The sequence below is a fragment of the Sylvia atricapilla genome, chromosome 3, assembly GCF_009819655.1.
Source record: "Sylvia atricapilla isolate bSylAtr1 chromosome 3, bSylAtr1.pri, whole genome shotgun sequence".
NCBI lineage: Eukaryota > Metazoa > Chordata > Aves > Passeriformes > Sylviidae > Sylvia > Sylvia atricapilla.
The window spans coordinates 51,160,001-51,175,874 of NC_089142.1; the positions used below are offsets into that span (position 1 = coordinate 51,160,001).

Sequence of the window (15,874 nt, forward strand, 5' to 3'; positions counted from 1 at the left end):
CGAAACATTATAGAAATGAAATCCAGAACAAACTCTTGTCATCTCCCATCTCAGACAGGAAGGAAGGATTAAGGCTAACTATAGTGAAAAAAAAATTCCAAAAGAAGATGAAAAAAATAAAGGCTTATAATATATAAATTTTGTCCTGATTATTTGCATTAGTTAAAATCTCAAATTAATCCAGAAATCTGGATTTCTGACTTTGCAGAAAGATAAACTTTCATTTTTAAGACAGCTTTCACAGTAAAAACCTAGGGCAATAGCATCCATCATAATATATACAAAATCACAAATTGGGAAGAAAACAGTTGCTGGAAATATAAAAAGAGACACCAAATGAAAATTGAGCATTATCATTCTACCTTTAGAAATTCTTTGTTGGCAGTGCTATCTCCAGAGCAGATTTCACGGGGGTCTGTGGGGGCCTTCACCATAAACACTCATGTCTATAGTGTAGTTCTACATAGGAATAACTACTTCTAGAGCAGGACCTTTCCTACCACTTTCTGGTCACCACTGTCTAAACTGCTTGTTGCAGTTTTTTGCAGCACATGACCCGTGCAATATCAGAGCACATTAAGACCAAGGATCCAGTTCATGTAAGGCCATGACCAGTAATCAGAGGATACCAACTGGACCTAGTAGAGTAACAGCAAAGCTTTCTGAATTGCACAAATCTGTCAAAGAATCAGTCATCCAAAACTCACATGAGTCAATTATTTGATTAAAATAAGATGGATGGGCAGGGAGAGTGTAAGAGGGAGGAGGCCAATCCTATCTTAGTCTATACTAAAAATAAAAAAGTGATATATAGTTTTTGGAGAGTTCAGACTCTGTAAGTAGTGGTTTTGAACAAAGAGGATCATGTTGCATCAGCAGGCAACTGCATAACTAAGGTCACTACTGTATATTTCCCAGATTAAATGCAAAAATACAGTAAGAAAATTCAAACAAATAGCAGCTTGCAAAAAGTGTTATTTACATTGCCAGACATAGACTGGTGAGATGCCAATTTTCATTTATGTGTCCTTAAATGGATCAAATGCCATCTTGTCTTTTTTAAGGCAACAAATACTTTATTTCTATATATATGCACAAAAGAAGGTTGAGGACAAGCACATCTATTTTCAGTTCTCCTGTAAGCCATTTACAGTAGTCTGCTGTGAGGAAGTCTCTTCATTTAATCTTGTAAAATGAGATACTTATGTTTATGTTTCATGTGTTTATGCTTAATTATTTTTTTTCTGGTTCTTTGTTTGTTTGGGTTTGATTTTGTTTTTTGTTGTTCACTGATCTGAGATAGCATCAAATTCACATAATTACTGGAAATTTGGGTTGCTTTAGTTTTGTGAATGGCATCTCACATCCTAGCTTTTAATCTGGCTTAAGCTAATAGCAAATGGTTGGCTGGTATGTTGTCCATTTACATGGTGTTTGCTGCAAAACAATCTGATTTAACCACAGAAGTGGAAGCACTATAATTATTTCATTTGTTTCTCTGGACCTTCATGTTGGTAAAACATTGATTTTCCTAACCTTTGCCATATGGTTTTGCTTTCTCTTCTCACTTGGGGCCCTAGAAAGAGAAGAGCTTGTATTTTACCAACATGCAGGGCAAACAGTCCATGTTTTTACAGTTTCAGATTAAATAGAAATATTCATCATTAATATGACTTGTGGAGTCAACTTACTGATGGTGTATTGAGCTGCTCCAAATAAGTGTGAGCTTCAGGCTATACTGGTCAATGAGACATAAAAATAGCACCAGTCACAGAGCACATTTTCATGACTTAGTGAGGCATTTTCCTGTCAGCAATTTGATTGAATGTTAAGAAGAAATGGTTTAGGATTGCAGCTAGTCTTGCAATCTTGCTGATATAAGAGCTACATTCAACCTTTCACTCCTTAGATAAGATTAAATGGAAAACAGACTCACTTCAATGCTGAGCATGTAGGTAAAGAAAAAACAAGAGCGAAAGAGGCATGAAAACACGCGCACATGCTCACACACACAGTCACATCAATACTTTGTTAGCACTGCAGCCTTTCCATGAGAAACTGGGCACTTTTACATTTCTATCCTTGTTAAACACGGTTCGTTACTGCTCGTTCTGCCGCTGCCCCATGGAAACTTTTTCCAGGTACACATGTGCAACTGGATCACGTTCTTGCAATGACAAGTATCACTGTAGCTACTGTGGACCACAGCAGAAAAGATAAAGTGCAAAATGTCAGTGATCATAGGACTCAGTCTCTCTATTGCCCCGGTTTCCTTGTCTTTCTCTTGGAAGTCTTTGAGTGAGTCTTTTCTTCCTTGTTTGAAGGGGGATTAATAGGAAATTGCAGCCCAAATCCATTAGGTCCACTTAGGAAGACACATTGAAAGTAGCGGACAGGAGCTAGGAAAACAAGGAAGAGATGATTAATGTTTATGATTTCCAAACTGGGGCCATGAGTCTATTCCATGTTTTTTCAGAAAACATCTATATGATTTCATTCCCACTTGGTCAGTTATAACATCACAAATCTTTAGTGTGATCACAAGCCAGGTTTCACACAATGAAATTTTAGCTAAAAAACTGAATAACAAATCTTGTAGCAGAAGATGGAAAATAATTTCACATTTAAATATCTCATTTTTCTCAGTGTTCTAGCCCCACTTCTCCCAGAATGCTTGCATTTTGGGATAGCTGAATGTAAGCCCCCAAAATTTACACATATGTTTTCTGTTTTTTATATTTCCCAGTAATTTTCAGATACATTGAAGTGTTTCAGAAAGACTCATATCTAATTAATATCTAACTCATATTTTTTATTAGACTTCAAGTGAATGATCCTCTATTGTGAATAAAGGGGTCATAAACTAGACTGCATAAATAGGACCACACCCCTATTTTCTGACCTTTCACAGTCATGTATGTTTTCTCCCTTTTAATTTTTGAGTACTATGTATGTAGCTATACTTTCCATTGTGTTCTAAAAGCTTTCAAGAACACATACTTCAGCACAGATGGAATTGATCTAATTTGCTTCAAAAGCTGAGTTTTGCACTGTGATATTAACATTGACAAGATTTTAAAAGACAACTATTAGTCAGTTATCTATTTGGGAAAATGACTGGAAAAATGTTTGTATCTCAAACAACTTAAGGCTGGTATTTTCCTATCAAAATACTTAGAGATTTTTCAATCAGGTCTCTTAAAAAATCCCACAAACACAAAATCTCCTAAAATTTAATCACAGTGGATGCAAGATTGAAAAAGAGAAATTCTTAAAGGAAGAAAAATGTCAATTACAAATTCATCTTTACTGTTAAAAGGAAAATATTTCTGCATATTTCTTTTATGGATACAAAAATGAAAATAAAAAAAGTCAATTACATTCTTCTTCATGAAAAGGCAAGTAGGGCACTGTGCACTTTCTAGCCCAAATAAATACAGATAAATATTTTACTTATAGGTAAAAAAAAAATTATCTTCCTGTTTTACATGCTATCAAAAGGCAAAACCTTCATATGCATTTGCCAAGTTCTGTAAAGGACTAATTACACGGTTGCATACTTGCAAATATTTTAAACACGGTTATATTATCTATGTATTGCAATTATAGCATGCCTGACACCACAGTGTTTTCCTGAGGTGTTACCTGATCATTATTCTAAAACCACTTTGTAGAACTAGCTGCTGCAATCATTTAATTTGGAAACCTCATGTATAATCTATTGTTTAAAGCCACTAAATTCATGAAGGGGAAGGGAAAGGGCAAACTTTAAGACTTTCGAAACTCAGCCAGCAGCTACAAAATAATTATGTTGCCCATAATACTAAACTGGAAAATAAAAAAGATAAAAATTAATTATTTTGAAAAATATTATCTAGGAATATTCACTTGGAATGTATAATGCTAAATATCACTTTATAATTGCTTATTTGGGATGGTAATGCTTTGTTGTGTTATTTCTATCTGCAGTGTTTGTGAACACTGGTTTTTGGCTGGTATGCACTCATGTTGATTGCAATATGTTGAAGTGATATTCAAATGTTTATATAACCTATTATTTATCATCTATCTTTAGAAAACATCAGAAAAATGTAGCATAAAGAGGAACCTCAGAAGAAATAGGGATGGTAGTGATGACTTTTGTTAATTTTTCCTGCTAATAATTTTCATAAGACTAACATAATTTGCTTTCAATTTGTGAAACTTTCAGTGCTAAAATTAGCAGCAGGCTATTTTTTTTTAATTTGTCATAGATTACCAAGTACCCCCAAAAGGTAACAATAACTCCCTCAAAACCCTCACCCAACAACAAGGTGTTTTGTTTATTTCTCTGCCTGAAGAGTAGAAACATGATAGGATAAACAGTGCAAATAGGACAAGAATAAGAACAAGTAACTAGAAAAGGCAGGATATGTAAAACAGGTTTTAAGGTAAGGAGGAAAAACCAATCATGCTTCTTCCAGGATGTGCTTGTTTTGGCTGGGATAAGTTTGTTTTGTCTGTAGTGTAGGTAATATAGGACATGGTTTTGGATTTCTTCTGGAAACAGTGTGGATAATTCAGGAATGGTTTAGTTCCTGCTGAACAGAACTAAAACCATCAAGTCCTTTCTGCATTTCACCCCACCCCACCAGTGAGGAGGCACGAGGAGTAAGGGGAGGATACAGCTGGGACAGCTGACCCTGGGATATTCCATATCATATGGCATTGTGCTCAGCAGACACAGCTGGAGGAAGAAAGGGGAGGACATTTGGAGTGATGGCATTTGTCCTCCCAAGCAAAGGTAATGCATGATAGAGCCCTGTTTTCCTGCAGATGGTTGAATGCCTGCCTGTCCATGGAAAGAAGTGAATTAATTCCTTGCTTTGCTTTGCTTGAGTATGTAGCTTCTTGTTTTATCTATTAAACTATCTTTATCTCAACCCACAAGCTTTGAAAAAACTTGTGATTTTTCCAACAGTCTACAAAAACAAACAAACAAGAAGTCTGGATTAATAATTTTCAACTGGATTTTCCTTGGAATTAATCTGAAATGATTCTTTCTGAAACGTCCCCATTTTCTTCAAATCTCCTTTTGAGGCTTAGACAAACTAAGGTATGATGCTTAATGAATTTATCCAAATAATAACTCAATATTTACACCTGATTTAAAACTTAAGCAGATTCCCTTGGTAAAAGATTTAAGTATTCTGATATGTTATAGAGTATGTGTGATCTAGTGGCTACAGTTATAAGCGTACCAGTTTTGATAATCAAGGTGTTATACTTCCAAATGTAGGCAAAGAAAGATGTAATTTTCAGGTTTTGGAAATAGTCAAACTATTAAATTTTTTTTCCATACTAGCTTTGTAGATTGTGTCTTATTAATTCTCCCAGTGCAAAACTACTCACTTATAAAAGCAAATTTCATCATCATTCCACAATGGAATGGATCTTTTATATTTTAGCTAATTAAATATTCAAAGATTTAAAATAGACATACAGCAAGTTTCTAAATTTTCTGGTATTTCACATTTCTTTTTTTTTAAGGCTGATGAATTTCATACTGTTTCTGTAAACTGAATTGTCTGTCTCTAGCATATTCTAACTTGTTAGGTAAAACATAGTGAACTGCCCATATAGTAAGTCCATGCAGGATAAAATAGTTTCGTTATTACACTTTTTATTCTGGCTCCTTTACAATTTCTGTTTCATGTTACCCTTCTTAGGCTGCTTTATCTAGCAAACCTCAGCTACAAAACATGCAGATAATAAATTCATTCGGAAAATACTGACATCTTTGGAACTGTGTCCGCAACAGTGTTATGATACAAACCATTGTCAAGAGAACAATTTGAATTTTGGCATGCAAATAAGAATACAAATACATCCCACACTGCCTTCACAATTCCCACATTCAATATGAATGCAGAATGTGTTTTCTAAAGTGAAGCAGCTTCTCACTTTGAATGTATTGTCTCATATCTTCAGAGCAAATGTTATCAAAAAGACAAAAGGAGGAACAGCAGGAGAAAAATGTGGTTTAACAGTAGACATATTAAATAGACATTGTTACCAGCTTAAGCAGGAAAAAAAGAGCCTTATATCTGGGCTACACTTTTGTTTAGGATGTAGTTTATGAGAATTTATATAATTACTTAAATTCCATTTACAAGTGCTACTGAGAAAACAAAAACCTCAATGCTGGAAAAGGGTCATAACGTTTCTTTAGCACATTAGAACTGATGCTCTTATATGAGAACATCTGGCACCTAAGATGAATTAACTTCTAAAAGGCTGGAGGATGGGGTATTGATGGGATATTTGCTACTTTCTTTTTCACTTTGTGAAAGGAACAGAAACTTTTTCTGACTATAAAAAAGAAAAGAAATAAAAAGGAAAAAAAGGTATTTTTGTAAGTAATTTTTGCCAGGATGGAAATCAGTTAGAGGGAGAACAGCCAAGATGAGTTCCAGAAAAAAAAAGAAACAAAGCTCCCTGGATTCAGATTTATGTGAAGTAGTTTAGGGCTTATATAGTGGAAATGCTGAGTACCTTCAACAGTTACTCAATAAAGTATACAAATATTCCACAGAGCTTATATGTGCTCTTGATCTCTAAGTGATAAGCATGTCACACAGAGGGCTGGTTTCAAGAAATGTGAAGAATATAGCAAGAGCACTGTCCTGGTGTTTTCAGTTCTTTAGCAGAAAGCAGAAAGGCATCCTATAATAAAATTTAATAATCCTAAAGAGTATCAAGGTTTCCTGTTTACGTATTACAATGATTAAAATCTCCTTTGCATAAGGCTCAGATAGCTGTTTTTAATGCAAGTCACCAAATTAAATATTCATTAAAAAGAAAACTCTTTTAGCAATAACAGTTCAGTTATTAAGAGAAAATTACAGTGCATGTGTGACAATTTTTTTCTAGTTTGAATTCAATTTCTTCACTTAGAGGCTGTCTTAATAGAAACAAACAATTCAAAAACCACAAAAATTCAGACAATCATGGCATTATAAACTATTATTCATTAAGCAATTACAAATAAACAAAAAGTTTTAACAACTACACTCTTTTACTTGTGACTACTTCTCAGGAATGCACATGAAGTGCAAACAAATTTCAGCAATCAAAACTGAACCACAGAACAATAAAAAAAAAATGTTCCAATGACTAGGAAGACAAAGATTTTTTCACTTACTATAGGACCAGGAATAGAAGTAAATACTTCCCTCCTTGCTCCCCTTCTTTTCCTGTCAGTCAATTTTGGCCCTGTTATGTAACATTTCAGTAACATTACAGTATGACAACGTGACCAGACAAAGCCAGGTCAGGTGAGGAAGGGATATTTTGTGGAATCTTTTATAAATATCACAAATTTTTGCCTTCACATTTGCTAAAAAGAAGAATGGCAGTCTTTGTGCTTAGTGGCCCTGTGCAATTGACTTTTTCAATAGAAAAGTTGAATGCTGAGGGCCTTTGCAAGAGATCAAATACTGTGTTCTTTAGTTCACAACATGGTCCATAGATACCTGCTATTCAAAACAGCATGATTGGGTCAAAAAAGAAATTATTTATTTTTCAGTAAATTCTTTTCAACTTCTTTCTATTGATGATCATGCTGTACAGTTATACTACAGTCATTCTTTGAAATTACAATGCTTAATGGGAAGAAGGATGGAAAAAGAAGTGGAGAAAACATTTATATATCTATTACAAATAAAAAAGAAATACCACTTCCACTTTAAGTCAATTCTGTGTATCTGAAAACATTCTCTTCAAATGATGTTTTTCTAACATTGTATAGACAATGCATAGACAGAGAAACCAAAGCAATTATGCCATGAGGACGCTTGTTTTGCATTTTATTTTGTGTCTTGAATAACAAAAGAAAATTAAGAATGTTTGGAAAGTAGCTCTCGAAGCTACTTTCAAAGTGTCTGTGATGCAAAACAATTAATTGCATATCTTTGCAAAGACCATCCAAGTTTTCATATCTGTTTTATCAAGGGATCTGTCAAATAATAAGTTATCTAATGAAAAAAGGCTAAAGATGTTTGAGTAGCAGAATTAAATACTAGCAATAACATTGTTATTACAGCCAAGAGAATTCAGATTCTCCTTAACAGCTCTTTTTCAGGCATTGTGGGACTTCTCCAGGAGGTCTGGAGAAGGTAAAATAGATTTATTTTATAAGAGTTAACATGCCTTTTTTCACAAATAATGATCAACAGTGAGAAAAAAACAAACCAACACCCAGAAGAGTCCTCCAAATGAGTGTCTGGGGTCCCAATTTGTCCCCAGATTTTGCTGAATACACTAAAGAAATCAGCTTTTATTGGTGTTTCAATGTGGAAACAAAATAGTATCAGTACAAAGTCAGTATATCTCTAATAACACTTAGTAAAAAAAATGATGAAAATGTATCAAATCAATAGCACTAGAAGGGCACTCTCATTATAATTAATGTCATTAGAGGGGAAAAAATCACCATGGTAAAAATATATATAAGATTAAAGGAACAGAACTGGTTAAGAACAGTTATGATCTGTCAGTTGTCCAAGTTAGTGCTCTTTTTGAAACATAACAACAAAGCTCAATGAATGTGATATTTATTCTAAGAAAACCAATTCCGCAATAGAAGATGAAATTTATTACTTCTGTCTTTTAGCTTGAGTGTGATAGATTACATCTAACAACCATTTAAAGAAAACATTCTTTATTTTGTTAACTGGCTCTTGCATTGTCTAGTAGGAAGGCTAAATGGATAAATAAGCTGTATATTTATGGAATATTGTTATGTTCCATGTTATGCTCACTGCACACAAACCACGCAATTCTCCCATAAATGTGTGAATATCCCCCAAGTGACATTCCCCCAAAAGTCATTAAAGAAATTCTTTTTGTTAGACAGTAAAACCATGCAAGATGTAACAGTGCAACACATATGTGGTAATGCAGACACTTCCAACAAAGCATAGCAATAATCAGAGCACACAGGCTTTACTATTTTGCTAGCATTGAGTTTTCAAAGGAGTCCAGTACTGGCATGATCTGTTTTATTATTGAAATATAGGAGCAAATGGATGAATCATTCAAAAATTATATACAAGAGGGACCAGAAGTTATTGAATTTTTTCACAGTGCAATAGTAATTACAGGAGAGTACAGCGGTTTTGGTGGGCAGCAAAATCGAATTGGATTCTCTTGTTATTGCTCAATAAACACTGACAGTGTCATGGTAGGACACACTGTATGCTGGTCATGAAATTTAGCCATGTTGACTTGACATTGTCTCTGTCAACTTATTCCTATGTCTGGCACATTCAACTAATGTAATTTCAACGTATCACAAGAAAATAATTTTTTCTAAATAACTGTCATTCACTTAGGTTGGTTTAAATTTTACATACAAACACATTTGTGTACACAAAAAAGGACAAAACCAAAGAAGAAGGAATAAACAATCAGGGAAGTGTTATGTTAATAAGAATGGATACCAAGTAACTGGAACATAATACCGTATATTTATTTTGTTGTAAAGGCAGGGGATAAAAGAATGGAGGGGAGGGGAGGGGAGGAGAGGAGAAGAGAAGGGAGAGGAGGGAAACAGTGATAAGGCAGTTAAGCAGCTAATGAAAGGGAAGCCGATGCTTGAATGATGCAAGTGATTTCTTCATTTCAGTTATCATTCTAACTGAAATCTTTAGTAAATATAGGTTTGGAGGATTTTTGCATTTTGTGTAGCATTATGTTCACACACTTGTCTTCTTCAATGAGAACTCCTCTGCTGGGAACAGCAGGACTTCTTTTTATGACAATAAAAACTCAGTAAAGAGACAGTGTTCAGCTGTCTGATAAACTTGAACTGCTGGCAAACCCTGGTGGAACCAAATCCACTCTGCTTAACAACAGGCACTGGAGGCATGACCCTCTGGATTTAGCTCTAGCCATGTGACTTGAAGCTGGGAGGCAATTCAGATTCTGAAGGGATGAGTAATCCATTGGAGAAGTTCCTCTCTGATTTACCATGGAGCAAATATGCTTTTTTCTAACTGCTTAAGATTAGAAAGGATCAGATCTGTGCCTGGGTGTTGCTTGCAATGAAAAATGGAGCTAAATTAGAATGTCTTCTTCTCCCTGAATTTGCAGTTCTGAGAATAAGGAAAGACAGGAAGAAACTGTAGCAACTCAATAGGCTGTCTTCATAAAATGTTTCATAATATCTGCTGCCACTGATTAAAAAATTTGTATGACATAATTAGGATTTTTCCACTGGATTTCACTGTACTGGTGATCATCTGGAAACATGAACTCACTCCAATATCAGGATGCCTGCCTTTTGCTGATAATTTTTTAAATTCAAAACCTATGCTGATGAAAAAATATGACACAATTACTTCCCTAAAGCTGAAGAGGGATTTGAAGAAATGGCCATTTATCTGAAACAAAGATAAATAATCTCTGACTCAGAAAACTGCTGAAGAATTACATTTTGTATATAACTTTACTTACACAAAGTATGTCATGGGAATATATAATATGTACTTCTTTTCTCTTCTCTTGCAATGTGATTTAAGAAGATGTCAGTCAAACTAAAGAGCAAAATGAACATAACAATGTTCACTAAGATACTAGACATTTATATTTTGTTTGTGGCAACATCGTTTGGAGACTTATACAGATATATTTTTGCTTCATTTGTCTTGAAATAGATTTCATATGCATTTACAAGTGTTTGGAGCCATTTAGTTTAGTTTTAGAAAAATGTTTTGACCCTGTTAGGGGGAAAAGAATTAACTCATTTTTCAACAGACATAAATAACATTACTTATTGGACTCATTTTTCAAATTCAGGCAAAACAGATTCTCTCTGCTGGACCTAGACCAGTCCAGCTAAATAATATTTTTTTTCATAGTCTTTTTTTTTTTTCCCATAGGCTGTGACCCTTGTATATTTAGTTACACCATTTTGTCCTGCATTTATAGAAAACATTGATCTTTACTAATTTGCTAGACAAATAAATTTTGAGATTAACCTAAGAAGGAATTAATTAATAGGTTAATTGTAAAGAACCCCAGATTTTGATTACCTTGTGCATTTTTTAACGTTTGCTTATCCTCCAACTGTTTTTTTTCCAATGTCCTTTATTTCCGGGATCACTCTCTGAGAGCTTTCCCTTATTGTATTTTCTCTGCTAGAACTTTTTTATCTTCTTTTGATATAGAAAACTACTCCAAGGCCATGGGGCACATTATCAAGTGTAATGGAAGAGGCCTAATAATGTTTGTGGACCAAGACTTAGGGTGGACTTCAGACACTTTGAGCAAGTGCTAGTGCCCTCATTTAAAGTAATGTTCACAAAGCAGATCTTCAATGACAACAGGAAATATCTCTCCACTCTAAACTGCAGAACTTTCCAGATACTGAACTTGATGCTGTGCATATGCATGAGGCACATGAGCCATCTCCATACATTACTAGATGTGCCTGGGAGCATAAAAATTAGTCTGCAATTATTTTATCTGGTAATCATTTTGAAGTATTTTACATAAAGAGGTTTCTGAAACAGAAAGAGACCTATCAAATAGAGGCGTTGTCCATTAACCTCTGGTACCAATGACTCCTATACTGATCGATCCAGAATTGTGCAAAATTGAGAGGAACAAGCAGCTTGCACTTCAGCTACAGTGCTTTGCAACTCAGAAGCCCTAGTGCCCTTCTGGAAAATAGAAGCTGTAAACCTGAGGCTTTCCAGTTGAAGAGGGCTTCAAAAAAGTGTCACCTTAACCCCTTAGAGAATATACAATGACTACAAAGGTACAAAGGAACTGTCATTGTCTCCATAATTTCAAAAGTAAAGTACCTACAACTGCATTTTGTCAAGGGCCTGATGAAGGTGGTTTGGTTGTACTCAAAACATGTCTGGCAGACAGGAATTGTGAATCATGTTTCTGGATCCTGAGGAAGTTTCTGCAGGAACAGAGCACTGCTTCAGCAGTTTGCCTTGTTTCAAAACCAGGAATGTAGGATACAAAACCACATTCTGCTTGCACAGTAATGTCCCTTATATGTGCATACACCTTAAGCTTTATGGAACCTCTTTGACAGAGTGTTTTGAACATCAGAATATTCTAAAACAATGTTTTGGCTCTGACCTTGTATTTTAGACAGGAATTTAATTGGCAAGGACTCGTTCTGCTTATTGATCTTCAGGATTTTTTTCTTTCTCTCAGATTTTAAATAAGAGTCTATCAATGGAATCTGTAAAACACATTCATGGTTGTGGCACAGCTCAAGTTTTCGTGATAATCAAAGGTTCTCAATAGCTAATAATGTTCAAATGTTATTAACATGGAGCTAATATTTAGCTGTTATACTAAACTGAATTTAGTTGTTAAACCAAACTGAATCATTGCTTCTTTTTTCACCATGTTGATAGCTGTGAAGACTTATGATTGCTCTCTGGGGAGGTGGCCTTTGAACTGATTCCAAATAAATCTTGTCAGAAGGAAAAGATGATTGAGATTCAATCTCAGTAATTTCCAATTGTAAACAAATCTGGACAATAAACAAACTCAAGATAACGTGATTAATTGCCAAATATAGCCCAAAGTAAAAAAGATTAATTTAGAGCTAGGGACAGATGTTGAAGAATCTCGTGTGGAAGAAACGACATGAACCCAAAGTGCTTGTAGATTCTCACAGTGAAGATTTTTTGTTTTGAAAGATAGAACTTAAACCTTTGGGCATTTAAGTAGAATCTCTGGAATTCATAATTTAAATTATAATGTCACTGTGCTGGGAGGTTATTTATAAACTCATCATTAACATAAAAACTGATACTTTGTTCTTGTTTTGGTATGTCTTTACAGGTTTTGAATTTCAAAACTAATTATAATCTATTAGAAATTTTCCAGTGACATTTAATCAGTTTCATTTTACCTAGTTACCAAAATATGGCTGAAATTTCCCCCTTGGATGTCTTTTCTACATAGAAATAATCAGCAAGATTAATTCAAGGTAAATTAAAAAGAGATTAATTAATTCATGTAAAATGTGTTGATGATCATTCAGCATTAAAGCAGCCTCAGTGAAAATTTCACAGTAGGTTAAACTAAATTAAATCAAGGTCACCTTAGCTCTTAATAAATTACCACTCTAGCCTTTAACATGGTTTAACTGTGCTCTTTAAACATTTTCATTTTCTAAATGGGCAGTATTCCTCCATGTCTTCCTTTAGACAAATCTGATGAGATTTAGTCTCCAGGTATTTGCTTAAAAGCCAACTTCATGATAATGGAATGACTAACAACAAATTGCTGGAAGGCCTGAATACAGGCTTGGTCCTCACAATTCTGATCAACATAAAATGTTGAGACATTCTGGTATATGCACAGCATGGAGAATGTTCTACATGGACTCTCCTGCAAGCAGCCTTAGTGCTCAGTTCATCCTGCTCTCCTGCTGAGTTCTTGTACTGGCACGTGATGAACGCCCCAGAAAATCTTAATGAGAATAATGAGAACACCCTACACAGACACAGGTCTCATAAATAAATGAGAACAGATCTTTTACATGAAATTCTGAAACTTCTCAGAATGATAATTCCTTCTAATTCTCCTGCTCTAGCAAAGAGCAGAATTTCTTATGCCCAGAAAACAACATAAATAGTAGTGATTATTGATGAATTCTGGTGAGAAAATTCTAGTCAGTATAAATTTATACATCTGAATTTCTGGAAGAAACTGCTGAGAGTGCACCAGAAGCATCAATACATCTGAAACACAAACACTGAGTTGTAAGAAAAATAGAGAATACAGTATCTGCAGTTCACCACCTGTTTATAGGTGAGAGCTACCCACACTGCAGAGACAAAGCTCTTGCCTTCTCTTTTGACTATTGCACAGTATTTTAAAAAGACATTCATTAAAAAGCTTCTATATTATAAAATATTACCAATGTTTGTGCTTAATAAAATTGACAAAACTTGCTACTCCAAAACAATAAAAAAGATCATATTTTATTCCAAAATCTCCAAATGCTCCAGAAGGAAAAAATTAAGTGGTCTTAGTCTCTTTCAAAATAATAATACGTAGGAAAAATCTCACACATTGCGCTGCTGACAAGTTTACCTTCCCTTAGCACTGATGAAATCTTCTTCCTAGTCTCCCAAGTGGCTGTCATACCAAACCTCACATCAAATAAATGTTTCTGCCTTTTTTTTTTTTTTAAGAAATCATCTTTGCTTTGTAAAATATATTAATAGACAGAATCTGCAAAGCACTAAAACAACCTCAGTAATAATCCAGTCTCCACACACTTATAAGATACATAATGAATTTACCCCCTGCAGTTGTTGAGGTTTTCATGTGGTGGCTAATATATGGTATAGCATTGAATAGATACTGATAGTATGATGAAATGATTGCTCTTTATGCTAGAAAATGGTTGAGAATCGCTATTGTATATGAGAATCTCTATCATTGCAGAAGTAGATTAAAAATCTAGGTTTTCATTCCATAAAGTTCTTGCATAGTTTGTCCATATAAGCAGCATTCCAACTCTGATGAATGTTAATTTCAGTTTTCACAGAAGTACAAGTTCTTTAACTAAACAGTAGGTGTAACAGTTCCCACATCAAAGTAAGTTTCACTCATGTCAAAGAAAGTTTCAAACTTCTAATAATGTATGAGAGCAGATGCACAAATTATGTAAGTCTATTTAGGACACATCTATTTATAAGGAAGTTATCATGAGTGGTTTGGTTTACTTGACCTTGAGAATAATCCAAACTTTTCTCTAATTTAAAAAACAGTACATATAAGAATAGTATCAGTTTCATTAATTTTCACTTTTCATCCTCTTGCAACACAGTCTCTCTATTTCTACCACATTTGCACATCTGTGGGCAGTAAAAACATTCAACTAACTGTATTATAAATGCAGTATGCATTTGTTCCAGAGTTTTCATCCAAGAGGGCAGTTGGAAGGTAATTAGAAAAAATATAATCAACCTTTGATCCATTTAGGTTTTCTTTCTGTGATATTAGCCTTTAAACAAACTAGAACATGCATAAGTGTGCAGCTGTTCATATAAAGAGTATGGTAGATAATCCTCACTAGAGAATTTAATCTGTTCATTCCTTAAATTTCATTCCAAGTCAAAAAAACTGCTTATGTGTGCTTCCAAATACATTTGTTATGAGATAGAAATAAAAATGGAGCTCCCAGAATTCCTGTGGTTTTGTTTGTGGTTTGTTTGTTGCTTTTTTTTTTTTTTTTTTTTTTGACGGTTGGTAAATTTCAATTTCCATACAGATGTCAACTTTGACATTTAGGAGAGGGAAAAGAATAGGAAAGCATTCTAATTAATTGCTTGCAGTTCTACAAGACAGTGAAATTTAGTGCCTTCTGCACATTGCACCATTATTTATGAAAGGTAAAGTAGTGCTTAAAATTCTGTTCAGATGTGGAACATTCTAAAATTGCAGCTATATTCAGCTTTTAAAATTGCATATTCTCTATCTGATTACTTTTATATCAGGGAAATGTTGAAGGGTTCTGAGCAAAATCTAAGAACATGGGAATCTACTCTATTCAGCTTTTGAAGGACGAGTGAAGATTTAGTATTTAAAGTTTTAGATAAGCTCAGAATGTGTTAATCCTTTTCTATTTCCATTTATCAGAAAAAAAATTAATATTCTGTGCACTGGGTAAGAACCACTGGCTTCATCTGCATACAAAACAGAGAAAAGTTATCAAGTTCCAATTCAACTACACATGACTTAGGACTTGGTCTGAACTTTCAAATTCTCAATTTGAGCAAATATCTAAAAACAACACCCATAAAAGAATAAATTTGCCTTTTTCTGAAAGCTAACTATTCTT

General features: G+C 34.3%; 1 protein-coding gene across 1 annotated transcript in view; it reads right to left on the reverse strand.

Annotated features, from left to right (window-relative positions):
* Positions 1-1,258: 1,258 nt before the first annotated feature.
* Positions 1,259-15,874, reverse strand: part of TRDN (triadin) — a gene marked incomplete at its 5' end in the record, with an annotated part of 223,267 nt that continues 208,651 nt past the window's right edge. The window contains 1 exon segment of the mRNA XM_066315329.1: positions 1,259-2,399. Within this exon segment, the coding sequence (XP_066171426.1) occupies positions 2,257-2,399 (143 nt within the window).